General features: G+C 36.4%; 2 protein-coding genes across 2 annotated transcripts in view; one reads left to right on the top strand and one right to left on the bottom strand.

Annotated features, from left to right (window-relative positions):
- Positions 1-2227: 2227 nt before the first annotated feature.
- On the bottom strand, positions 2228-11722 carry erg28 (ergosterol biosynthesis 28 homolog). The gene is made up of 5 exons (XM_028821844.2): positions 11651-11722; positions 10985-11140; positions 8236-8326; positions 6556-6674; positions 2228-4593 (listed from the first exon to the last, which is right to left on the bottom strand). The coding sequence occupies exons 2-5, from the start codon at positions 11115-11117 to the stop codon at positions 4505-4507; spliced, it is 432 nt and encodes a 143-aa protein (XP_028677677.1). The 5' UTR covers positions 11118-11140; positions 11651-11722; the 3' UTR covers positions 2228-4504.
- A 193-nt stretch (positions 11723-11915) lies between these two features.
- Positions 11916-26451, top strand: part of LOC127526039 (tubulin polyglutamylase TTLL5-like) — a 30196-nt gene continuing 15660 nt past the window's right edge. The window contains exons 1-3 of the mRNA XM_051919981.1: positions 11916-12130; positions 18798-18984; positions 23320-23426. Coding sequence (XP_051775941.1) covers positions 18923-18984; positions 23320-23426 — 169 coding nt within the window. The 5' untranslated portion in view covers positions 11916-12130; positions 18798-18922. The remainder of the gene's footprint in view (positions 12131-18797; positions 18985-23319; positions 23427-26451) is intronic.

Below are 26451 nucleotides of genomic sequence, written 5' to 3'. Positions count from 1 at the left end.
AATACCTATGATATCTGACAATTTTGCCATTATTTATTGGTCAACAAGTGAAATTGCTCATTTTAATATACTTGTAGAGAATAATGAAGTTCAATTTTGTTATTTATTAAGTTTGTATCTTTGCGGAACAGCTTTTGACCAGCTTTTTCTTGCACAAGTGATATACACGTTTCATCACACCATGGTATATAAAGGAAGAAAACAAACCCCAACATATTAGTATACTAAATCTCCATTCTCTAACATCTTTGCTCCTTGATCACTGTACAATGGCTGACCCTGCGCTCTGACCCCAGAAAGGTCATGCAAAAAGACAGCTTGCCCCCTGGGAATTAATAAAGTATAACTCAAAAATCAACTCAAATCTGTTCTTATTAATTTAAATTTGTCTCTTTTGCTCCATCTGCTGGCAGAAATCATATTACTGTACATGACGGAAGTCATTTGACGTGTGGCAGTGTAAGACATTCTTAGTTTGGCAAAAATAAAGGCAAAGTCAGTATTAATAACTGAACAAGACTGGACACTATTAAACAATAAGATACCTAGAAAAGAAAAACTGAATTCAATATAAACAGATTAACAGATTATCTGTCAGTGCCCATGGCTGGGCATTTTTAAATGCAGTCTTAAGTTAATTAAAAACACCTCATTAATAAAAACGACGTTAAAAGGAAGTTTGATTCTCTGAATATTGTGCACCATAGAGCGCCTGTTTCCATTTTGGAAGGTCATCTGATGTTTTTCTGTCAGTAAGTCCACGAATAGTTGACTCATTCAAGCCAGATATTTTTATGTGTATTTCGGAGGGGTTATAATATTATTTGTTATATTTATTTATATATATATATTTTTTTTCTTTGATTTTCTGTACCATAAGCATTTCACTACACATTGTACTGTATGCATAATTTGTATGTGACAAACAAAAATGATATGTCTGGATAGGTCATGAATGGTCAATCATTACATTGAAGATTTTTTTAAATTACTAGACATTACTAGACATAAATATTATTCATCAGATTTTAATTGAGGACCACACAATTTCTAGCACTCTGCTTCACTGCACCTGCAGACCAAGTTTGAATTCCCATCAACTCCATGTCTGTGTGGATTTTGGACACGTGGGATTTTGTTTTACATGACTGAGATCTCTGTATGCTGGACTGGCAATTTTCAGTTAGCCCAGGGTAGGTTATTTGCAGAAGTGGCCTGGCATATTCACCATTAGCTCAAAGACAACAGGATGGGCTCTGCTTGCCAATGACTCTTTAATAAGCAGGTTCAGCAAATGAATGTGAAAGTGAACATTCAGCTTCCACACAGAACCTCCTTTAGTTTGAACTGAACTGATTTCAAATACTGTGTGGCACTCACACTACCTGCTGTGTCACAGTGCTTCCCATTTATACCTGCTAGAAACTATTAAAACGATTGCTCTTTTAAAATGAACATGCTTTCAAACCCTTTTACTATAAAGGATACTGTCACACACCTATTTACCGTAACTAGGAACAAAACCAGGCAGAGATGCCAATCCATTGCAGGACCCACTTACTAATCTGGAGCCTATTTAGACTGCCCACTTGGGAGTGTGGAATAAAAAACCCACGTAAACACCAGGAGAGCTTGCATAGTCAACACAGATAGCAATTGACTGCACCTGGGCACCGGATTTGGAAGAAACAAGTACTGCACCAATACTATACATATTCAGAGATAGTTACAAGAAAATGTTATGCATGGAAAAAATTGTGTCTGTACAAAGATTTTTGTAAAAATGAACAGCAGTAAAAGAAAACGTCAACTTCGATTTAAGCTTTTATTGAAGACAACATTTCTAAATGTGATTAATGTCAAAGGCCATTTTGTCTTCAAAAAATATTTTTATAAAGCATGCAATCTCTCTCTGAGTTCTTGGATTTGTTTTTATACATGATCTATAATAAAAAGATGATTTTTCATATAAGAATTTAGAAAGCAGTGTTAAATAATACCAGAAACCCAGATTTAAGTTGCATCAAATGTTTCTTTTAAAATGCTCAATATATGGCAAAAATGCATACAACTAAAGGAAAAAAAGACAACTAAAGCAAGGTTACAGGCAGTAATTCAAAGCATGTCCATTATTGCTGTAAAATGTACTCATTTGCCACATTTTCATGAATGCTTCTATTAGTTTCCATGGGAGACTGATTTTCAAAAACAAGAGTCAACTGCTGTCTTAAATAGAAATGGGTACATTTTAGTACGTTTATATACTGTAGCAAATAAATTGTTATGTATGAAATGCATTGGGATGACATTCACCTTGAAGAGTATCAAATAAACCTGTGACTTTCTTTTCTATATTTTTCCCCCTCATTAGTTTAAGTGCCAAGAGACTTTGCATTGACAAATTCCAAACACAAGTCGCACACAACTAGGTTTGCTTACAGATAATTTCATTTTTAAAATGCAGGCCATTTGTATAGCTACTACATCATATATGACCTCCTCCTACACTGCCTTCTACTGTTATTTGTTTTAGTTTGCTTTATGTTTTTGATTTTTAATCTGCTTTTCTACTATTGATTGTGATGCGTAAGCCACAGTGATATGTGCCTTTGATGAATGTTGTGGTGGGTATGTTAATTTACAAAAGCTGCTGAAAGTACATAAAAAGTCATAACTCACTGAAACAAGGAAGCATAAACTAAATCAGAAAAAATTTGTTTTAATATTTATTGTTTTAGAAATAACATTGTATGTTTTATTAAAATATACTCAACAAGCACATGGCAGTGGGCATTCAGCAAGTCCATCACTGGGGCCAATCACACACACATCCACGTTCGTTCATGAAAGGGCCAGTTAACTGAACATGCATTTACTCGTATTTGAATGTGGGAGAATTGGAGAGAACATGCAAACTCCACAATGAAAAGGAGCAGCGCAGGATTTTAGCACTGAACACTGGATTTGTAGAGGCAGCACTAACTACCCCTAATTTAAAATAAACTTCTAAAGTGTACAGCAATTTTAGATTCTATTACTTCACAAAACTGTTGTGAGACTGGCAAGTTAGAGGCTTGTAATTTGTTAACTCAAGGTTCAGGGATAAGATTATATTTTTACATTTTATTTTTCTAGAGTAGGATATTAATAGAGAATAGTAATTCTATGTTTAAAAGGAGAAGTCTAGAAAGTGGGTTAGTCTCAGAAATGTCAAATTCTAAATTTGAGAGGAATAAGTAACAGAACACCTATAACCCCCTCAACCTGAACAAAGCAGAAACGTTCAAGGGAGGGACACACTGTGGAAGGCATGTTGGGCACATGCATGGAAAACATGATTATGTAAAAAACCCTTTGGCTAAAATGAACGAGCAGCCAGTGCTTCCAACAGACAGGGGGTTCCTAATACTGTTCAGTGATAGATTTCCCATGCCAGATATCCCAGTTCATGAGTTTCCTTCCCTGCAGATCTTCACTGTCATCTACACAGAGTGAATTTAGCAACTCAAATGAGTTGTTCTTCAGTTACAAAGTTAGAACTATACCCTTACTGAGTCTGTGGGGGCACTTGTTGATTTTGTAATCATTGGCTGGCACAGTACAGTGTAGGTTTTATAATGTCAAGAGATGCAAAAGGTACAACTTATCTAAGAGTACAACATCTGTGACACATGTCCCAAAATTCTCATAAATTATATGAATAGGCAATTTCTTTGAAGCAGACAAACCAGAAGACCACACTTACTTAGTTCAGATTCTCATAAACCAGCATTCATATGAGAAGACGGCTGCCTGTGTGCTTTATTCAGCATGGATTAGATGAGCTCCTGAATTTGTCTTCTGCACAAGCCAAAAGCTTGTACTATTATTAGATATTTAAATGTGATCACCTTATGTAGCCCTTTTCAACCATCAAACAACACCGCGGTATGTTGTCTGGATCATAATGTAGTTATAAACTTATCAGTTTAAATCCTCCTAAAAATTATAAGAATTGAAAACAACTTATATATTAGTAACCTGGCAAACTGGTTTTACCAGTACATTTTCAAATTAATAATTTGCCTGTATTTTGACATTTTTTTTTTTTTTTTTTTTACATTGAATCACGTTCTTCAGATCCAAGCTTTGATTTATGCCCTTTTTAGTCAGTGCCCATTGAACTCTGCTAACATGCAGAAGGAAGCAGCCAGACTTCAACCTTAATACACAAAAGATGGTCAGCTTGAACCTGGCACTGCACTGGATGGCATTAAAGTTCTCTGGATCACATTTATATGGTGTGTACAAAAGCAGGATGAATATGAAATACCCTGAACATGAAAGAAATTAAAATGCAAACACCATCACCTTGATTTTTGTTTGTGCGTGTCACTTGAATTAGGAATGTACAGGGAGCTCCTAATCACTTAGCATATGACAGTGTCCTGTTAAAATGCTCCACCGTGCAGCCACTTGTTTCAGCAGTCCAGAAACGTTCAGCTGGTGTCACTCATCCACCTCCTCAGTTTCGCTTTTTCTGCCGAGCTACCACTGCATCCTGAGGCTCTGCCATACATTGGAACCCAAAAAGCATTCCAATAATTGAAAACCCTGCATAAAAGGAAATAAAACATTCAAATTTAAAGAGAATAAATATATCGCTCAAATAGTAACAACTGTTTCAAGGACAGTTGTGTAACAGAAGTGCACACTGCCTGGGCTAAACGCCCTCTCTACATTAGAAACAAAGCAATTGAATGCAGTTACCTTTAAAAAACCATTATGAAAGAATCAGAATGTTGCCAAGTGGGTGAACTGAATTAAGATACAATGAACGTTTAAAGAAAGCTTAAATTATGAGACGGAATGACAGTTTGTATTGTAAGCTTCTGTTCTTGCCTCCTGCTAGTCTTTAACATCACTGCACTAATAATTAGGTCTGGGGATTCCAGGCACAATGTGTCGTTGCACTATATATCTTTTTCGCTCTTGATAAAAAGCCTACTTCAAGGAAGGATAATAGGCTCTAACTTTTTTTTTTCTCTTAATAACAATAAAACTGATTTCAACTGCAGACATTACTGATTAAAAACTGATAAGCATTTTTCATTATGCTATTATTACTTGTACTGATGATTTTTGGGTTTCCAAGAATCCTCTACTGTAAAGATTTGGTACTCCAGAATCCATCCAGGCAATCAAATGATCTTTGTTAAATATTATAAAAATATGTATATTGCAATAGACTGATAACTGTGTTATGCTCCTTATTTAAACTTAAAGCAAGTTGGAAAAAACCCACATTGTCTAAACTATAGATGGTTAATGCACTTAATCAAGATAATTACTTGGAAAATTAACAATCACTCTATTAGTCTGATATTCAAAAGAAACATAAGAAATTTAACAAATGAGAGGAGACCATTCAGCCCACCAAACTTGTTTGTTCAGCTAATAGCTAAACTGTATCTAATCCACATTCTTCTTAAACGTTGTCCTGCTCCACTGACAGATTGAGGAGATCGTTCCTCCCCCAAACTATGCGACTCTTCAATTCCACCCGGGGGTATAAACGTTTACATTTAACATTATACAAAGTTATTGTCTGTTTTTCACCTGCATTATTATCATTCTTTAATTTAATATTATTTATTGTATCATTATGCTACTGCTGGAGAATGTGAATTTCCCATTGGGATTAATAAAGTATCTATCTATCTATCTATCTATCTATCTATCTATCTATCTATCTATCTATCTATCTATCTATCTAAAGTTTCTGCTTGAACTCCAAGTGTCTATACTTTGTTCCAGATTCCCACAATTCTTTGTGTAAAGAAGTGCCTCCTGACTTCAGTCTTAAATGCACTTCCCCTTAATTTCCTTGAGTATGTGATTCACTCTTAAGCTGAAAGAATGTTGCAGAATCTAGTAAAGCATATTCCCATTAAATACAATTCAGAAATAACCAAAAGGAATTATGTTTTGTACTTTTATTTGTTCCTGAAACTAACATCATTTGCATAGGTCATAATTATTTGGGAAAAAAAAAAAACCTGTTTACTTCATGTAATTAGTCAGTGCTCATTTGAATCATCAGTTCATATGCACACAACCACACCATCTGGTATGAGAACTGGCACCTATGACACAGAAAACATCAATTTGTACTTGATGCATACCTAGCTTAAAGTTCATCTGCTTCAGCTATTACCCCATATTGGCCACAAAACGAACAACAAAAAAAAAATTTAACAGCTTATCGGCCCCAGTATTACTTACATTAAAAATAAAAAAAAATTTAAAAAAATTTGAAGTTTTACCACATTGAGAATACAGGTGTCTTGATGTTTTTTTTTTTCAGACTTGTACAGAAGCAAAGGACATACAAGTGAACAACTGAAATGTTACATAGGGATTATGTTCTTCCATTCCCTTAGTGTTTATAGCTCACATAATTCTACTCATGTATTGTCATTCTGAATAGTACTCCTGTGCTATGGCATAACCCCGAGATCTTGTATATTTCAGAATTTTCTAAAAATACGATAATAAAATTACAGAATTTCTTACCTGCCACTATGAGTGGAGCCATAACACCAATTGTAAGTGGAGCAGTTTTGTAAATAAATGCTTCAGACATAAAATGACCCAAAGCCAAAACAAACGTCCACAGGGTGATGTGATATAACCTACGACATGACATTTGGAAAAGAAAAAAAAATAGAAATATAAAAACAATGTATAAAACAAAGAGTTGTAAAAGGTATAGCATAACCTTTTGTGTTAAATGTGTGAATAAACATGTTAGTTGAATAACAAAATAATTTAAATTTAGATTTTACAGAAACAATTATAATAATTAATAATCTGAAACTAAAAAAGAGTCACAGGGAATTTAATGTCCAAATTAAGCAGAATGTTTTGAGATATCACAACTAATGTATCAGGTTTTCCCTTTGTTATAAAGTTATCTTTTTTTTCCTCTGAAATGTTGACCTATAAATAATTCCTGTAGGAGTTATTGAGATCAAAATGGATACTGTTGATGGACAAAGTATAAAAAACACATTTGCACATTTTGTAAGACAAGGCTTCACTTTCAATTTCAGGGAAAACCCTAAATAAAACTATTTTAAAAATCTTTCACATCCGCCCCTTTTTGTAATTCACTGATCCAGGGCAGGGTCACGGGGCAGCTAGGACCTATCCCAGTGATCACTGGGTGCAAGGCAGGAACAACACCTATTTATGGCACCAGTCCATCACAGGGTGAAAACACACACACACATTCAGAAGTAAACACCAAGCCTACTCTAAGATGAAATATATTTAAATACATGTCCCCTTATGGATTGTTTTATTTTTTTAATTTATGTATTATATAGGGGGCATAGTGATGCAGCATCCTCGGTTCATATTCTGTGGCTGTTTGTTTTCTGTGTGATATTTGCAAGCTCTCCCCAGGTTTGCTTGGGGTTTTTCTCTTGGTACTGTTCTTTTACTCTAGCATCCTCAAAGATGTTCAGGTAAGGTTACTTGGCAGCTCTAAACTGAAATGAAAGTGAAATGGTGCCGTGTCTAGGATTGTTTTCCATTGTGGATTAAGTGATGTTGAGACTGTTATGTTATACTATCAGATGTTCCTTCATATAGAAGTACATGCCAAAAAGTGCCTCAATGGAATGAATAACCCAAGTAAATGCAATTAAACACTCCATGAAATAGTCAATGCCTCTGTTATACAATTGTGGAGGACGTTTGCTAATTTTCTGAATCTATCAATCCATCATCAAACCCATTTAATAATGTTCAGGGTCACAGGTTTTGGAAACTAACCCTGAAGTTCCACTCCATTGTAAGAGACACTTGTGAACACATCCACCCTCAATCATTGATTATTGCTAACTCACCTGTGATTTGGGGCTTTGGGAGGTGACAGGAAAACTGGAATACCTGTGGAAAACCCCAAAAACACATGGGAAGGAGGTGCATACTCCACACAGAGAATGACGGGGTGTAGGATTCCTATCTAGGACTGTAGAGCTGGGAGAAAGCTAACTAACTACTGTACTACTACACTGCCCAAAAACAAATAAAGAGTTATATTTTTAATAATATGCTTAAATATAAATGCTTGATGTATTTTGAACAGAGGTTACAATATACTGTACATTACAGCACAGCTAAATAAGATAGAATTCAAAATAAAACTGAACGGTTAATTTAAATTCCATGAAACTAATTTCTTACGTTTTGTTTTGTATGTCTACAGCACAGGCGCAGCGTATTATTGATGTAAGGAGAGTCCATATTCCAAATGTTCGTGCCTGCAGACCATTCACTGTAAATAAAAATCAGAATGCAAATGCTTGAGAAAACTAAAGCACTATCATCCAAAATAATATCACAAAAACCAAAATTATCAACAGATGGAAGGTAGTACTAAGCAATAAAGAAACATTAGGATATTGACACATATTGAGGATTTATACATTATTTAATGAAATTTCGCTTTCTGTAAGCTCCCATATATTACTGAGGATTTCCTGCTTTCCCAGTCTAAATATTTAGCTAAACTAGCTTGGTTTGGCCAAATTTGTACAGTGATGGACTAGCACTCCAGTTTTTGTTCCTGCACTATTCTTGTTGTTGCTGCTAGTCATTTTTTTTCAAAAATAAATCATAAATAAGCCTCCTTTTTTTAAATGTGTATTTACAGACCTTTCAGTTTGTAGTTAAAATTGGTCACAATGTAATTGAAATAACATAAAATACTAACTCACTTCATTTGTTGAAAACAGTATATATACTGTAGGTTGGAAGCAGTTGAATTAAAACTTTTGCGAATCAGATATACCATAAAAAGACTCAAAGCTTTCTTACAAATTTGACAAGTATGCAGATGTAAGGGCCAATGTAAAAGTACATTATAAATAATGGAAACACTGAAGTAAATTGGGAATATTTAATTATATTAAATACAGGTTGTTATTTTTTTATTTTATTGTAACAAAACAAATGCCCACTACCATATGAAAAGTCAAAAAATAAATACAATTAATGAGACATATTAAAGAAGGAGTTTAAGATGCATGCAGCACAATCAAGGTTTTACATAGTAGTCATTGAGGTAATCCTGAACTAGGAAAGCAGTTAAGATAACGAATGGGTGAGCAGACATGCTGTCATAGTTCATGAAATTCATAAAATGTTCAGGGCAGTACTTCTTGTTCATTACGTAGACTACTTGAAGAAGAGATCTCAATGATTATGAAAGTGGACAGACTGGTGGGGCTTGTCAGGCTAAAGCATCAAGTGAGGAGGTCTGTTCAAGGTGCGTACAGTGGCTAAGGTGATGTTGACATGGAAGTCTGAAGGAAAGGAATCTGTAGCTAAAGCCAGCTCTAGATGAAGTACCAACTCCTTGACGTTTGAACTTGGATTTGGGATGCAAAAAAGAGATGTGAAACCAAGAAATATGGATTTTTTTTGACTATGTGTTAGTGTAAGGCAGGAGCAGAATTTTTTCTTGAACATTCAGTGGGAAATTTAATTTAATCTCACTGTGTGGTCTTCAGTGAAGACAGGCTCAGCTTGCTTATATACATGTAAAAGGTGTAACAGTAACCAAAAAAGTGTGTAATATTCATAAGCACACATCTGTTGAAATAAAAAAATAAAGAGATTACTTTAAAATATAAAAAGTCATTCTACATATGCCAGTATGACCAGAGGTTGACATGCATTCTTAAAGAAAATAACTTTTTTGGGCCCCATAGTCATCTGGAAAAACACAAAGTAAGAGTTTGGCTGACCAGGGCCATCCGGTCACCTTCCCTATTCTAGGTTTCTAAAACATTATACCTCACAAACAGGTGTTCAATGGCAAAGACACACTACATAGAAATGCACTTGTGTGAGTAAAGTGTTACAAAGCAGTGGACCAAACAAAGTCATATGGTCACCCTTCACCTTGTTCTTAAAAGGTATATTAGTATATGCTTGGAAAACATGCAGCGAAATTCCACGATCCATTAAATCTTTTTCAGCGTTGCAGGGGCTGGGGCCGTTACTATCAGCATTTGCCAAAAGGCAACTACCACTTACTCATGCTCATACTGGGTTAAACTTACAATGGCCAGTTAACCTAACCTATGTGTCTCTGGGGTGGGGAGTGGAGAATCTGTATAAAACATAGGAGGCATAACAAGTGACTGGGATGAGGTTCAAATTCAGGACACTGGAAATGAAAGGCAGTGACTCTAATCACTGTGACAGAAGAAATATTCAGGCCAAATGCCCATTCACCCCAATGAATATGAATAGGTCAGATAGCTCTGATATAATGTAGAGTTGAATGTACTGGTGTGATTTTAGATCCACGACTTCCATAATAGCCATGGTAAATCCCAATACATACAATGTCGGTTGGCCAGGCAAATAAGAATTACTGTACACTGTACTCTCTACATGTTCCAGACTGTCTGTAACAACAAAGTAGCACATATTTATCCTGCAGTGAAGACCTTCTATCTCAATAGCAGTCAAATCTCACAGAATGACAAAGCAACCCATCCACTGAGCATGAAAGGTGAATCAATGGTTTGAAGAGCAAGGTAACAAGGGAAGGTACCTGGTCTATCCCTATACATCAAATTTCAACCCTGTTAAGAACATAGAGATACTAGAGTGGTTTCTAGGACAGCATTTTTCACTACTACTATGAAAAAAATAATGTGCTATTTCTCAAGTACGAAAGATGTTGTGCCTGCCTATTCAGCTGTCCAGGCATTATGTCACTGCCCACTGTCCTACTAAAATAATTTACAAAAGCATATATTCATTTTGTTAGTTACTTGTACATCATGACAGGTAAAGAACTGAGGACGTTAGTCTGTAAGATGGTAAGAGGCAGTGTGTGGCATGTAGTGTGTAGAGATGACAGAGGTATACTACTTCACAAATGAAATGTGCACCACATAATCAAAGAATTACCCACCAAACTCAGGGGTCCCCGTGTAAAGTTTTTCAGATAGGAAGCTATGATCCCGAAAGCTCTGGATTGTGTTGCCCATGGCAATCACTGACACCATTACCAGCCAGCTGCGAAGAACATTTAAGAACCTACCCATTTCTATGGGACTAAAGGAGCAACCTGGTAAAAAGAAAACAAAAAAATAATTACAAATCTCATTTTTCCATGGTATTTACATTACATATCCAATTCAGTCCAAGACTGGATACCTGTGTCTATTCTCTTCTTTTAAGAAGTGGTCTATTATTTGGCGGCGCTCTTATGGAACTATAATACTACAGTATTCCCCGAGAACTACATATAATTAAGTACGCATTTTAGCGTCTCAATATTCATGTTTAAAGAAAATGGTAAAAACAACGCGGAAAACATCGCGTGCATTAAAGGCTCTACAGTACGACGTACTTAACTGACATTTTCTGTCCATTTTCTAAACCGCAGCACCAATTTGAGCTGTCAAACACCTCGCCAACCTCTCCGGTGGTCGGTTCTATTTATTTACTCATACGAATTAAATATCATAGCCTTGCAACGACTTTTTAGGAAACACATGTGAAAACATGGCCATTAAATTAATAGAAAAGCATCGGATCAATGTTAAAAATATAACAAATTAAAAACCAAATTTACCAGAAACCTCCTGCTGCTGAGCGAACCATCAGAAGAGCCGCTCAGTCCCGCCTCCATCTCTGATTGGTTAGCTTTTGCACGAACACGCGAGCCGTTGGATAACAACAGGAACCAATAGCAGAGGAAGATTCTGATGACATCACGGGTCACCCGGTGGCGCAACTTCACTTGTGGCATCCCCTTTATGGAAGAAAGTGACCAATGGCGAAGAGCTGGGCCCAGGAGGCTCGGTTGCTACAGCGACGCGCTCACGCTCTGTCGTAAGGCAGCGTCCGGGAACGTGCGCATGCGCTCATTGAAGGTTGCCGTTTGGTTGTTGTAGTTACAAGTAGGAACGAAGCCGAATGAGATTCAAGGGGCGCCAATTTATTTAAAACAACAATTTTAAACGATGGCGTGATGCTGGTGTGTTGTAAGATGAAAAGCACTTCACGGATAAACCTGTTGGAAACAAAAGAAGTTTGAAATCTACGGTTTGAGGTTAGTAGTAACTAAGAAATTAAAGATATGAAAAGTATGCTCGCTGAGAAGAAGCGCTGAGGAAGTGGCGGTAAAGCTGCTAAAATACTTTTGAAACTAAAGGAGTCATCTCGCGCTGAAGAATGAGCACTGTATTTAATCCAGACGGGGTCTGACCGGCATGCGTAATTATTATTATTGCAAGGCTCAGACTCGGCGGTTTTCTTCGGTCATGGGAGTGAGTAGCTGTCGAGTTTGTGTGTGAATGTGCCCTTGCCTGCAACAACTAAAGAGGATTTAGAAGGTATAAACCGTGTTCAAGAGAATAGCGGCTTATAATCTCCATAAGAAAGAGTCGGTTTTAGAGTCTCTCCTTTACATACAGTTTGAAATGCTGGGCGCCCTAAATAAACTTCACACTTTCCAAAGAATCGCAATTTAGATTGTCTACTCAGATTTGCCCCGCGGTGTAACTCTGCCTCGTCCAGAGCTGGCATTTATTGTACCTCGCTGCTCTATATTGGAATATACAGTATGTGTCAGTGATGCAAATGTGCATTTTTAACAGTGGAAATTCTTGGCCTACCTTTAACACTTTGCCCAGAGCCCCTTAGTTTGTATCCACCATTCTCATGATATCCCCACGTTGGAAGATCAATAAGCAATGTGGCGGTCGGCGATTCGCGTTTGAGGGTTATGGTCTAATAAGAAGCAAAATAATGAGGTGGCTCTTGTCAGTTAAAGACCTATTTGTCTTGAGTTCATTTAAAATAGAAAAACAATGTAATTGACTTGAGGGATTTGTGTGGCCAGAGCTTAAATGTCAATGTTGTCCATATGAATGTAATAAAATACAGTAATCCCTCCTCCATCGCGGGGGTTGCGTTCCAGACCCCCCAGCGAAAGGTGAAAATCCGCGAAGTAGAAACCATATGTTTATATGGTTATTTTTATATTGTTATGCTTGGGTCACAGATTTGCACAGAAACACAGGAGGTTGTAGAGAGGCAGGAGCTTTATTCAAACACTGCAAACAAACATTTGTCTCTTTTTCAAAAGTTTAAACTGTGCTCCATGACAAGACAGAGATGACAGTTCCGTCTCACAATTAAAAGAATGCAAACATATCTTCCTCTTCAAAGGAGTGCGCGTCAGGAGCAGATAATGTCAGAGAGATAGAGAAAAGCAAACAAATCAATAGGGCTGTTTGGCTTTTAAGTATGCGAAGCACCACGGCACAAAGCAGTTGAAGGCGGCAGCTCACACCCCCTCCGTCAGGAGCAGAGAAAGAGAGAGAGACAGATAAAAACAAACAACCAAAAATCAATACATGCCCTTCATGCTTTTAAGTATGCGAAGCACCGTGCAGCATGTCGCTTCACGAAGCAGCTGCACAGAAGGGAGCAAAGTGAAAATAATCTTTCAGCATTTTTTGATGAGCGTCTGTATCGTCTAGGTGTGCGAACAGCCCCCCTGCTTAATCCCCCTACGTCAGGATCAGAGAAAGTCAGCGCGAGAGAGAGAGAAAAGTAAGTTGGGTAGCTTCTCAGCCATCTGCCAATAGCATCCCTTGTATGAAATCAACTGGGCAAACCAACTGAGGAAGCATGTACCAGAAATTAAAAGACCCATTGTCCGCAGAAATCCGCGAACCAGCAAAAAATCTACGATATATATTTAAATATGCTTACATATAAAATCCGCGATAGAGTGAAGCCGCGAAAGGCGAAGCGCGATATAGCGAGGGATTACTGTATATCTAATAAAAACTACACTCCTGAGGAAAGATGTTTGTATGTCTATTTCTCTTTATCTGGTATGACTCACCAACCTCAAACTTCTAGTACATTAGCCCGATTATTCATCCATCCATTATCCAACCCACTTAGTCAGCATAAAGTGTTGCAAGGGATGCAAGGCAGGGACCAATACAGGGTTCACTCATATTCATACTCGCCCACAATTCATTATATTGGGCCAATTTGGAGTTTCCAATCTACTTAATATGCATGATTTGGGATATGTCTCATAAACCTAGAGTGCCCTTAGAAAAACCAGTTCAGACAGTGACTGTATCATGATTTGAACAGGTGCGGTTACAGCGCAAACAAATCTGTCGCTAGTAGCCTAGTTATGTTTCCTTATTATTTATGCTGTTACTTTGTGTTAGTAACATTGCAGAGTTCTCGAATTTCATTTGTGAATTAGGGGAAGTGCTGCTGCAATACATATTCATAGTATATACTGTAGCTAAGGAAAAAAAATAATCTTTTCCACGCTCTACTGCACACCCTTTACTCTTTGCAAGATCTTTCACTGACATGGTTTTGGGCCAGAATTTGTCTTGCACTAACTTTTTATTTTATGTTGAGATGCTTTAATGGTTCAATGTCTTTTTAAAATCTATTTTCAAGAATGTAGTTTCTAATATATATATGTACAGCATTACATTGAAAGATAAGTGTAATTTTCAATACCTGAAAATGCTGTTAAACATAGTTACGTTAATGTTTGATGCCTGATAAGGAAAATTCATTTGGTTCGTTATATCAACAAATATATAGGTAATGTTACAAACATCACTAAAATACACATCCACATCATCATTGATGTAAGTAGGGGTGTCAAAGGTGTTTCTGCATCAGAGATCCTCTCCTAGTTGATCTGGCCAGGACCGATCAAATCCTATCATGTGTCGAAACAGCAGTTCTTGTTCATGGATTGTTTTGATCCCCTGCCATCTTTAGGCCATCTCCATTACCTCAGTGGTGTTCTATGTGGCTTTCATATTGTATGCTCCTGTTCTACCAAGAAGATTGTGGGCTAAGCAGAGAGACTGACCTGCAAAACCTTGAGAGCCCACTTTGGTGGGAACACATCATACACACCCATTCTGTCTTTCTGTGACACTTGTTGACCAAGTCCTTGTACTAGGGTATTTTCTTCTTGTTGACCTTCTCTATCCATTACTCCTAGGGGTCAGTTAGCTTCAGAATGATTGTCTGTGTTGACGTCTTAGATGCCAGTCTGACCTGTTGATGACCTTCATACTTGTATCTGAGAACTTTTGCAGATTTCCTAGGTTGGCTTTCCTAACTGACGCCTATAGTAAAACACTGTCTGGAGCTTGACAGTTAGTTGAAATTTAACCCCTTGTTCTTGGAGAGATTTTGTCCTCCGCTTGCTCCATTTAGACAACATCACTGCATATATGGCTACAGTATGTGATGCCCTATGGCCTATTAATATTTTAAAATTGATTAGCCCCCGAGACCTTGCCCTGGGTAAGCTTTTCCAAGAAAGTGGATGGATGAGTAACATTAATATTTTCTAAAGAGCTTTGATATTATATACAGGGCTATTCAAATTGAAAGAGCAGATTTCAAAAATGTATTTCAAACAAACTGTATAAGACAGATACACATTCCGCACATCACTGGATAGAGGAAAGTTCAAACTTCAAGATTTGAATGACTTCATTTTCATGCAAGATAGTTCCCTGCCTCATTTTCACTTGGAGGTCCGGTGTTACCTGAACAACACCAATTCCAGGACGATGAATTGGAAGAGGTGGACAACAAGATCTTGCTCATTATCTATGGCCTCCCGGGTCTCCAGACCTCCCTGCGATTTTTATCAATGGGAGTACATTACAGAAAGAGTGTTCTACCTGTGCCCACTAATCTTCAAGATTTGTGACATCAAGTCGAGGAAGCTGTGAATTCAGTAACTAGGGACCAGTTGACTCGTGTGTGGCAAGAAATGGTCTACCGTTTTGATGTTTGTCGTACTACACATGGTGCTCATGTTGAGTGCATGCAACCTCAAGGACCATAGGACCATACTTTGAACTTTCCTTTATCCAGTGATGTGTGGAATGTGTTTATTTCTGTCTTATACAGTTTGTTTGAAATTTCTGAAATCTGCTTTCATTTTGAATAGCCCTATATATATATTTTTATCAATATATGATATGCTTCTAACTTTTGATACCAAAGAATTTAAACAAATAATAGAGACTATATGTTTAATTATTCTGTGTACAAAGTATTGAAAAATGCCCCCAAGTGTGAAGTATCTAGGCATGACTGTAGATTATTGAGAAACTTCGTCAAAGCTCTTAAATGGAACTAAGAATTAGACAAATTTAATGATGAAAATAAATTATAAACTCAGCATGTTGTTTTATAGTTGAAATCATATGCTAATGTAACACTTCAGTTGTAACTGCTAATGATTCTGTAGTGAAGCTGGAAATCAGCAGAGCTTATGGAAGCATGTTGTGTATTTCTGACGCCTGATGTCATTTGACTGCTATAATTTAATTTTTTTAGTGTATGGCTAAATTTTATTCCAAGTTGAAACCATACATGAAATATTTTATGTTCAGTCTTCTTGTTATCTAAGAAATGTTATGGGAATTGCTGGTTCAATTAATAAATGCATCTAGTTTAATTTTTATCATATTTTACTGCTGTGATTGTGTTAGAACTTATTAATGTGCTATTTTATGAATCTGGAAAAATGGCAAATTATAATTAGGTTTATTTTGTACATTGAACCTATTTCTATCCTCATTTTTTCTACTGCTTTCTACATGAAGTAGCTTCGGTGTTGTAGACTGGGACATCACACATGCCCTGGGGATCATCAGTAGCTTACTATAAAGGGTGAATATTTTATATTGGTGGCATCTACTTGGAGATAATATACTCAGTCACTAACTCTGTAATTAATGTTGGGTGGCCTGAATAATACGCTGTCCCTTCATACTGCAGCTGTTGGTTGTGACTTGTTGGTGAATGGGGAGGGGGGTTCATATAAGGCTAGGATCCAGTGAATGAAATAGGCTGAAAATATTAGATATTAATACTGTTTAACATTAAGTAAACCTCTGACATGTTTTAATGCAAAAGTCAAACATTTAGCATTCAATTTATGAGTATATGTTTTAATAACTTTCATTGACCCCATTCCATTTGGAGCAGTCTCATGAAGTCTCAGAAAAATCAATAACTGCTTAGCAGGTTTATCATTTGAGATATGGTAGAATAAGGGCTGGTTTGTAACTTGTACTTCAATAAATTGTTAAAAGTTAATCAATGTCTGTTCTTCGGATGCCATCTGCCTAACAAGAATAATATACTTGCCATCACATTATGTGTTTATTTGCAAAAACTGCATTTTATTAAAATGTTGTGTTTTACGCCGAGCTGATTTATTGGGGGTAAAGTTCCTTTTAATGCATACTGTAAAAGTAAATCATTTAATATCGCTTTAAAGAAAAATGTGTAGTGAAGAAAGAAGTGATCTTTTTTGTCAACGTGTTATTCTTTTTTGATTGTTGCCTGGGTATTAAACAACATTCCTAAGCAAACTGAGCTATTTATGTATCTTGCACAACAAAAAAGCAATATGTAAAATTTATGTTTAGCATGCAATAAAGAAAGTTTTTTTAATTTCAAATGTGTATGGTTTTAGTGAAGATTTGTGCTGACTTATGTTTCTATTTTAATTTACCAGAGTAAATGTTTCTTTGAAAATCCTAATGTTGCTCTTGAGAGTTGTTAGACACAACAAAAACTAAGGAGCAAGATTTTGAATGGCATTTGAGGAACACCGCCATTTAGAGCAACTTTTGTGAATGGTGTCTAGGCTGCAGTGCAACATCCAGTTAACTTTTCAGTTTGCCAGGATGGAGGTTGCTAAGACACATGTGCCAATTCCAAATAATTCCCTTATTCTGAAAGTGCTAGAGAGCTTTGTGAGACCAGCGTGGGAGAAGGACCAAGTCAAAACTTGCTGCAGGGAAGAAGGTCAGCATGAGCAGTAGACAATCTCTAGTTTTTCCTACAGTCTCAAAGATTGTTTCGCAACATTTTTAGTTTGCAGTCTCTCATCAGGTCTTGCAGTTCATTGCTGTCTCTCTAGATTTTCTTGTATTCTCCATTAGATGAACTGGTATGCTAACATCACACTACTGAGGATCTTGTCAGTTTTTAATGTGATATTAGTGACATTTCCAACTCTTCAGTGGAATTTTGATTTTATTAATGAGTCATATTTTGAATTGTTTTTGAGGCAGAAGAGATTCATATAAAAAAGGTAGGATCTCTAAAAGTTTGGGAAGCTAAAGAATTTGTACAGTCCTGCAAATGCAAAAGTTTCTAAAGTCTTTGTCCTTGCATTGTTGAATAGCTTCGTATTGGAGAAATGGGTACTGACACAATTTTTTAAGCATTAACAGTCATAATGCATTATGCATATCATTTGTCCTAAATCTGGAACCCAATATTCATGTTGAGATATGTATGTATGTATGTATGTATGTATGTGTGTGTGTGTATGTATATATGTGTGTATTTACATAAATACTATAGTGTATAACACAGTCACACCACCTGCAGGCTGACTGGGACATACAAATTAGAAAAGACAAGGATAGCAAGATACAGTATATAAATGTAAGTATAATAAAAATGAACACCTAAGTCAGACTCATTAAAATATCATGCTATAAATGTTTTGGGTAATGTAAACACAAAAAAAATTAGGTTCCACTTTGATTGCATATTTAAAGCAAAATATCTGTGCATATGTATTTTAATAGTACAGTAATTGCATAGACAAAAATAGATAAAAAGTTGGTTCAGCCATTTTTACTGACACAGGTATTTTTTTATTTTAGTTTTCCTGTGGGAAATTTAATCTTTTGAGGCAAATTTGCCTAAAATCAAAAGAGATGTTCTCAAGCAAAAGAAGCTGATACACAAGGATTGAAGCAGATTGCTCATTGTGGATGGGTAATTGAAAATGCCTGCAGTAAACCAGAATAAAGAGGATTTAGAGTCATCATCTGAGGAAGAGGAACAGGGGTAAGACAAATGGCTTTTTGTCTTTTTTTCCCTTATATCAATGTACTGCACTATTGGTTGGCTTCATATGAAATTAGATGGCTTTATAAAATTGGTTAAATCACACACAACTTTTAAATAAATGTGATCTTCATGAGCAAGATTTTAAAAAAAAAACTATGACTCAAGCCAGCATTGAAAATGTAGTATATCTCAAACATTTTTATGTCTGTGTTATTAAAGAATTCATCATATTGTTAAATATTTAAGTGATATATTGCACTTAAAAAAGCTCTTGAAGAAAAACTGTTGACTGGGTTAAGTGCCTGTGCATGAGAATAAAATGTAATACTGCCTTTTACAACTGATTGTTCTCCTACCTTACTTTCTAATGAGATAGGCTGGTGTAAACCTTAATGGGAAAGAAGGGTAATAAGAATTAATGTGACGGTAACTTGTGATAAATGAGCTTCCTTATTATAGGTGATTTGTTTTGTTAATCTGAGGTATGTAATAATCCAGGTTGGAATTTGCCATGACTTTCTCTTCATCCTGACAGAGTTAAAGTTTATCTTAATACAAATGTGCACATGCTCAGCTACCATGTCACAAAATTGCCTTGTTGTATTTTACTGATGAACAAAATGTTTAACAACAAATATTTAAGTGCAGCATGATGTTTTTTCTTTGTAACGATAATTAGCTGTAATAAACGTGTTTGTGTTGAGAATTCAGAGAGTAAAAATTTTATTTAATACATGTGTTTGGATTCAGTAGTTTTTCAGTCATTCTTATTACAGTGTTGACACAGAATATTGAGCACAAGGCTAAAAGATAATGTGGGAAATTAAAAGTAATTGTCTTGTTTAGCTCTGGTTATGATGAATTCTTTTAGTTATATTATCATAGAGATTGTTGGAAACTCCAAAAACATGTATGTAAATTTGTTTTTGGTAGAAATTCAGTTTGCATCCTTGTTTTAGGACTATAAAGCAGCATATTATATACTTAGTGTGCATTGTGCATTTCCTACATTGTTAATGTTATGAATTGCTTTATAGTAATAAGGTAATTTAATGCTAACATTCCTGACTCATAGCTTAAATCTGAGATGATTATCTATTCAAAAGCCCCAAGTCATCTCCTGGCTATTGAGCAATAAGCTTTTGGAGAAAAGTGACTATTAAAATAATTCACCAGATCATGCCTTGTTTAGCCATTCAATCACTTCTGAATCTGAGTGCCATTCTTTTGCCGCAAGTGGGCTAGAGCCTCTTCTAGTGGACTTTGATGCCTGTCTTTACGTCCCTGAAACAAGTAGTCTGTAAAGGATTGGGTTTCCAGGGTCATTTCCTCCTCGTCCATCATTCTGTAACTGAAAAGAATACATCTGTTATCACCTGTCAACCTGAATACGTTGTGCCAGTTTCCCAAAGACCCAAACCTCTCACGCAGAGTCAAGCATCCTTATCATTTACCAAACTGGCTGCCTTCAACGCTGAGCCTTGTTAATGATTATTTCTTGCGGCTTTTTATTTTAAATATGTGTACATGTTGACTGTTTTTCCTTTGCATACAGAAGTTTTCCCTAATTCTCAGTGTGGATTTTTTATGTTCTGTCTTGAGACTCCCTATTATTCTGTGCCCCTGACAGTTTCTTGTACAGTGGACACAACTTCAAAGAACTGATCATATATATAGGCTCATTCTACACATATGTATACCTTCATGGTAACAATAATCATTTTAAAATACTGTATTTGTCTTGTATTTGTAGACTGTGCATATGTGTTTTGGGTGGAAGACCAAAGTACTGTAAGTGTAATGCATCCAGAGTGGGAATGAAAGCATACAATTTAAAAAAAAAAAAACTTATTTAAAAAAGTTAATTTTAAGGATAACAGATTGAAAGCGCCCCAAGAAACCAGAGAAATATGAAAAGATAAATGGATATTTTGTACTTGTCCAGTATTTACAATCCCTGTAGACCTTCTGCATTTCACTCCTGAAACAAAACAACTAGCTAAGAGTACTGATGAAAAGCAGTCAAGTTAACTGCAGAAAACATCAGAAAAACAAAAACAGGCCTTTTGCTAGACCCATTGTCTTTTTTTCAAGCCTGAGCAACAACATGAGACATCTTGGCTAGATTTATTTATTGGTGGCAAAGGTAGACTAAACATTTCAAAGTTAGCATATCCTTCATTGGGATGAAAGACAGGGTGACCCTTATAGCACAGATGGCAATGATTTCAAATAATTCTGGGAGGGAAGCAACATTTTCTCATTCCCAGGTCCACTAAGTGTCTTGCTCCCAAGGATTCTTAATGTCCATCCTCATTTACCACATTCCTATACTGGCACCCCAGAATTCTCAGGCAAGTCTGTCTGCACACTTCCATCCCAATGCATTTCTGTATCTGAACACATTAAAGTGTGAAATCCATGAGTTTATAAGAAAATTGTTCAGTTGGGTCAGTGAAACATTACACAATTTGCAGAAGCAACTGATCAGACTTTGCTATTGCCTTTGCCTATGTACTAATCTACTATTTGCTACTGAATTGGAGACTGTGTTCTACTTGCTCCTACTCCTTCCACATTGGTGGTGTTTGTACTTTTTACCATGTTTGGCATGTTTTAGTTGTTCTACTAATGAATGTTACATTGATAACAAAAACACAGCGAAGGATAGAAATGTAATCCAGTGGTGCCTGCCTCACACATAATTTAACTGGGATAGGCACCTGCTCCTGATAATCGTGAAATGGATAAGCTGCTTGTAAAAGGGATGAATGATTGAACACACACAACCATAGCATATGTACATTACAATGTGAGGATGAATTTAAAGCTCCTGTTCTTTTATAAAGGCAATGTGTGGTGCAGTATTAAATGTCAATTTATGTAGCCATTTCAACTTCCTCACTCAAATGTGTGACACTAAAGGCTGAAACCACTGCAGCTAATCGCTGATTGGTCACATCATCATCAAGGCAAGTACCAATCAAGTATTTTATTTGTTTAAAAATTCCATAAACAAATAAAATTGATAAGAAAGAAAGCTACCTTTTTTGTTTGCTTGACAAATGCATTAAGATTTTTCCCAGATTATTAAGTTAAACCATGTTGAATTTTTAAGTAATAAATGTGTTTTTCCAAAATCCCTTACTGAAATTCAAGCCCTGAACTGGGAGAACTGCCTTACTGTTTGTTTTTTACTTTTTAATGCAGTAATTCATAACATTGCATATATACTCACAAATATTTTTAAGTGGACTGTTCATAGTTTGGCCTGTACCCTAGAATAATAATGCTTTCTTTGCTGTTGATGATGTTTTGTACCTGGGTCACCCAAATGTCTCTGCTACCAGGTTATGCATGTCATACATAGTATAGGTACTTTTTACAATTCTTTATAGATTTTTTTCAGTGTTTCTCAACCACTGGGTTGCAACCCACTTTTGGGTCATGGCTTGCTGCCGGTATGTTGCAAGTTGCTATTGTTCATAATGGTAGTGGGTTGCTCTGATGATCGTGTTTGATTCAGTAAAGGCAACACCACCCTTGGTGGGTCACAACACCAAAAAGATTGAGAGAAAATTTCCCCTTTGGGATTAACAAAGTATACCCCCAAAAATACTGGCCTGTTTCACAGCTGCTCTTGAACACAGTTTACAAAGTCATCCTAATAAATCTTCTGTAGATACAGTGTGTCCGGTTAAGTGCTTTTATGTATTTGTTCAGTAAATTATCAAGTTAGATAATGCTAAGTTCCTTCTCCGGTCATAGTAAGCTTCTTCCCCATTAAACATTACTGTAATTACAAGATGTATTCGAAAGTCAAGTCTTTTCAAGATTAAATATTTCTCTAGTTTATCTTTGTGTGCATTTGTTGAGATCTGATGGAAAACCAAAGCAGTCTTTGGTTTGTTAACTTACATTTATTAAATAAGATTCTGTATATTACAGAAAAATATCTGAAGTAGATTGAATTTCAAATAATGTAGAAATCAATGTTTTATTCTGTGTATTCCGTGTTTTTTTTCTCCCCCCCCCCTTAAGGATGGGAGTCAATCGTGGAAGCATTTATATTTCTTGATTCACAGTATACAGATACCAGTTCACTTGAATTACGCATTTATTCATTTTTTGGAACCTGCCTTTTCCAGTAAAAGGTTTCAAAGGTCTGGCACCTCATCTAGCAATATCTGGTGCAGGTTTTTTTTTGGGGTCTGTAAAAAGATGAAGGGCGGATTTAATATGATAAAGATAACTTTCTTTAATTCTGTCTTTTCACAAAATGCAGTACAAATGTGGTATTTTCAGGCCTGTGTATTTTTCTTTTTCTTTCAGGGCTCATCATTGCATTGCTTGGAGTGGTAACAACCGGAAAGTTCCTATTCTCATTTTCCATGCTGAGGCTCTCATGACCAAAGACAATGATGTTCGTTCAATTGGAGGTAAGGAAAGTGTTTGTTAGTACTGGTAAGAGGTGGTAGATTCAGAAATGTTGGAAAATGGTGCAGCAAGGATTATAAAAAGTAAAACTTTCATTCTCAAAGCAACCAAATAACTTTGAGTAGCTAGGACAACTGGTGACTGGATACTTTATAGATAAAGAAACACTACAGATCACTTCATTATGTTGCACTTCTCATTATGAACCACAATACGTTTGTTAGCACTACTATCTGATTTGAAGAAATACATGTTTGCAATTTTATGGTTAAAGGACTAGATTTTTTTTTCTTTTTAATTAGCCACAGTGTTATCTGTTTCGCAATGTGTTTTTTATGGAAAATTACCCTGTGTTTAAGGTATACAGTATATTTGGTTAGAAATTTAATCATGTTGATTAGTATGTCAGATTTTGTGGGGGAAATTAAGATTTCATTGTAAGGTTTGATGTGGCATCTTGGCCATGAAAGTTATCATCAAGGAGAAATAGGCTATACATTTGATTTATTTTTAGAATTGCATCAACATTTTGTAGCATGAAAGCTCTTAGAATTGTCAAGATCCCCTGTCCTGGGGCCTCATGTATAACGCCGTGCGTAGAACTCACACTATAACATGGCGTAAGCACAAAAGCGGGATTGTGCGTACGCACAGAAAAATCCAGATGTAGGAATCTGTGCGCACGCAGACTTTCACGTTCTTCCACTACATAAATCCCGATCAGCGTGAAAAGTAACGCACGTGCACGTGCCTGCTGTCCCGCCCCAACTCCTCCCAGAATTACGCCTCTTTGAATATGCAAATCAATATAAATAGCCTTCTGTGAAAAGACAATGGGAAAAGCACAGGGGAAAATACAAGAATTTCAGCGAATACCAAGTGGAGGCAAAGGAAAAACGTACTATTTGTTGGTTTAAACAGTGGTATAATCAACAAAAGAAAGTTGATCGAGTGACAGAGTGTCAGAGAAACTCGAAAGATCGAGTTCACAAAGTCGCACAGTGCCCGAAATAAAAAAGAAATCACATATCAAAGTTGCCGTGAAAAGGCGACTCGTAGCCCACCGTCTGAGTGTCATATGAAAGGTTATTAGGGTACAGACAAAAAAAATAGGCACACATTGGGAAAAAAGCATGAAATGTCAACTTTAATCTCGAAATTTCCACTTTAATCACGTAGTTTATTTGCCATTAAAGTAGAACATCATAAACTTCATCTTAAAATCGTTTATTTTACTAGTTTCTCAAGTAGCACGTTAAATGCTTTGTTCTGTGTTTGATCTTCTATGTGCTCTATGTGTGTGAATCACTACATGCTTCTGTTCTTTCTCTTTCTCCGACAGGACACAGAATCCATTACATTCGAGATATTACAGCGCTCTGAATAATTAAAATACTGAGATGTATACGTGATATCATTTTCATGATGATAGGAATGAATGCATGTTATTAAACATGGGAACACGGTGGCGCAGTGCTTGTTCATATCTCACGCAAGAGGCTTGCTGCGCCATGTGTGACCTTCGATGAAATAATTTATTACCGAAGTACTGTCTCTTTCAAACGTACTAACCTCCAATTCCTGTCCTTACTTTTCTTTCTCCAAAAACCCAATCGCCACACAATCAGCTCTGTAATAGACGTTAAGCCATTTGTAAGCTTAGAACACTGATTCTTCAAAACTTTTAAGGAACATTGAAATATCTTCGTAGTACATGTTTAATTCTGTTCGTCTATCCTTCCAGTGTCGCGTCAGCACCAGCAATAATACAGGGCAAGGCAGGAGCTATCCGTGAACTAGCTAGTGCTGCGGCACCGTGTCCTCACATGTTTAATTATTAACAATACAGATTATTTAAATGAAGTTAAAGTTTTATCTGTATACTATAATCAACATATTTTGCTGCATTTCATCTTAAAAATGATACTGTCATCATACGCGCTTTATAAAGTAGCAGAGGTTGTGCAATATTATAACTGTAGTGAAAGTTTACAGTGAGGTGATTGTACTTATAAGTACAAACAGTTCTACAAGGAGCACTTGATGGACTGATTGAGTGCGTTTATAGTTCTTGGGATGAAACTGTTTCTGAAACGCAAGGTCCATACAGGAAAGGCTTTGACACTTTTTGCCGTGGTTGAGGTAGTGTGTACTTGAAACTGTATACCGATAATTCTCTTTCCGATCAGCTGCTGCTGTGATTCACACTCAGATACAGTGATATAAATACTCCGAGTGGTGCAGTGAGAGTAATATGGAAAAAGATGATCGGCAGTGGCAACCCTTAACGGGAGCAGCAAAAAGAAGAACAAGATGCAGTGAGCGTAACAACGCTAAAGCAGTTATGGTATTTGGAATACTATGGCTATTCCCTGGCACATTATATTGCTACAGGTTAATTACAATCAGATGCATTACACTAATAAACAATATGCAGTTAATTTCAGTGTATTTATAAAGTCACGTCAGGAATGTGGAGCTAAGAAAGAAAGGATGAGCACACAGGAACAGTAGCACTGCTTTGACGCTGGGTGCCGCCAGTCTGCAAAATCGAGCGGAGAAATTGCGTACGCCAAGGTATGAGTTACCGTGGAAATGTGCGTGGCTTTACGCCAAGTTTAGGTTTTATACATCGCGATTTGAGCGTGGAAACGTTCGTACGCAACATTTCTGTGCGTACGCACCGTTTATACATGAGGCCCCTGGTCTGTTCCTTTCTCTTCAGTTAGGCCAGGGGTCCTCAATCACAGTCCTGGAGGGCCGCAGTGGCTGCAGGTTTTTGCTCCAACCCAATTGCTTAATAAGAAGCACTTATTGCTCAAGTAACACTTCTGTTTCACTTTAGTTGTCTCGCTAGTTAAGATTTTGAACCCTTATTGCTTATTTTAGTCTTAAACAGCCATATTCTTGGCTTTTAATTGCTCCTAATTAGCAATAACATGCAAATGACAAAAGAGAGAAGAGATTTCTCCATTTAGCTTGTTACCATTTACACCTGTGTGTAATCATGCACTGTTGAGTTAAATT

The sequence above is a fragment of the Erpetoichthys calabaricus genome, chromosome 16 (genome assembly GCF_900747795.2).
Source record: "Erpetoichthys calabaricus chromosome 16, fErpCal1.3, whole genome shotgun sequence".
Lineage (NCBI taxonomy): Eukaryota > Metazoa > Chordata > Cladistia > Polypteriformes > Polypteridae > Erpetoichthys > Erpetoichthys calabaricus.
This window is presented reverse-complemented; position numbering and strand designations above follow the sequence as displayed.